At 44.8% G+C, this 1927-nt stretch overlaps 1 protein-coding gene across 6 annotated transcripts in view; it reads left to right on the top strand.

The window, feature by feature from the left end:
• LOC107262848 (glutamate-gated chloride channel) overlaps positions 1-1927 on the top strand; it is an 83682-nt gene that overhangs the window by 30213 nt on the left and 51542 nt on the right. For all 6 annotated transcript variants that reach the window (XM_015729459.2, XM_025080158.1, XM_015729452.2 and 3 more), the window contains one exon: positions 287-399. In XM_015729459.2, coding sequence (XP_015584945.1) covers positions 287-399 — 113 coding nt within the window. The remainder of the gene's footprint in view (positions 1-286; positions 400-1927) is intronic.

Below are 1927 nucleotides of genomic sequence, written 5' to 3' on the forward strand. Positions count from 1 at the left end.
CTTGGATCCACTTGGTCTCACCCTCTTTTTCTCCTTTTTCTTTTTATCTCATTCCCTTTCATCCACCGTGTACATATTCCTCTCCTTTCCTTCCGACCCCCTGATATCCTTTGGCTTAACAATGAAAAAAAAAAAGAAAAAAAAAAGGAAACCACCCTCGTGGACCGAAAAGTCGCGCAGCATCCAATCTGACTCTTCTCCTGAATTTAACGACGATTAGTATACGTCGTTCCGTTCGTGCCGGACGAATGAAAATATAAATTTTCTTCTTTTCCTTGTTTCGCAGATGTGCGCAGGCCAAGGTGAACTTTCGGGAGAAGGAGAAACAGGTCCTGGACAGCATCCTGGGCCCGGGACGTTACGACGCGCGTATTCGTCCCAGCGGAGAGAACGGAACAGGTGAATACAGTCTTCATTATCATCCACATAGTCATTGATCAACCACGTGGACACAAATGGCTCCATCCGATACCTCGGTTCATCCTTTATAAATTGTTATCCCCGTCAAGCATAACTCCAGCAGGTTTACCCTCCGTGCCGTTACACTGACGCTTAATGGTACTCGACCGAGGTATAAGACCAACAACAAAAATGGAGTACCTATTTGCGTTCGCCGTATTAAATTCCCGGCTTACAAGGCCAAGGAACTGCCATATCGCCCGATGGAGATTGAGTAGGGATCCAAAGTGATATTAATTGCTTTCCTGGTAAAAGCAATTAATTAAAAAACATAGCAATTCCAGCGATTTATCAATCGGAATGAAAATTCTGCCTTGATACAGGGAGTATATATAGATATACAGTACACGTGGAGATCTGGGTCTATATACGTATATATATATATATATATATATATATATATATATGTATCAGGGGGACGAAAATCGAGCCCGGCTTGTCCCGCGGTGGTTGCGGCAGCGTCGCGTCGCTACTTGAACTGCAAGCGCCAACTCGTTAGCGCAGTTTTCATGCGAGCGACGTACCCCGTCCCCGATTCAATTTAAATATTTATCGCCGCCGCACGACGAGAGTTTAAGAAGTTCCTTGAAGCGAAACGATTACGGCCCAGGCTCGTAGGGAACCCAGAGAAAATTGTATTTCGATATAGGAAAGTCCCGCGAACGAGCCAGGGACGCCCCGCGAGGACCCTAAGAAGCTGTAGCCACAGGTAACGTCAAGGAAATTACAGCGTGACGAACTTTGCGTAAAATTGAATGCAGACAATGGCACCGAGGACCCGAAGGAATTAACTCTGCCTGACGGGGACACCTGAATTTATTTATATTCCCGATCGTCGACGGTCGAAACCCTTAAAGCGAGACTTTCTTTTTTTCCGTCCCTCCTCTTTTTTTCCTTTGTATTTATACCCACCAACCCTTATTTCTCAATATTTCACCGTCTTTTCCTAATTCGTTCGTTATATCCAATTTACGTTCACCCTGAACCGACAACGGCGACATCTGCACCAGCCGCGTTTCCACCATCCTGTCCCGGTTGCAGGTTGGGCGCTAACCAACCCTTACGCTGTTAAATATTCCTCCCGGTGGCAGCTACTGAAATGCGGCCCCAACTGTTGTGTTGGCACTTGTATGTGTTTCACAGGATGCCAGGAGGTCGCTTTCGGGTTTCGGTGTCGGGTTGGTGGGGGGTGGAGGGTGGGATTTAAATATTCCAATTAACGCAGCGACTTAATACTGCAGTAACGTCGCAGTGTTTGGCGGCCGTTTACGAGGCTGGAATTGCAAATTGTTAATATATTTACATATTCATACACATGTAATACGTTGAAACACCTGCAAATCTCTTGGAGAGCTAGTGTCAAAAGGACACCGCGCGCTTCGGTGGTGGTTATCGCCATTTTATTTTATTGTCATTCAACCTTTTTTTTTTTTTTTTTTTTTTTTTTTTTTTTTTTTTTTTTTTTTTT

This window comes from Cephus cinctus, unplaced genomic scaffold (genome assembly GCF_000341935.2).
Source record: "Cephus cinctus unplaced genomic scaffold, Ccin1 Ccin1_scaffold0129, whole genome shotgun sequence".
Taxonomy (NCBI): Eukaryota; Metazoa; Arthropoda; class Insecta; order Hymenoptera; family Cephidae; genus Cephus; species Cephus cinctus.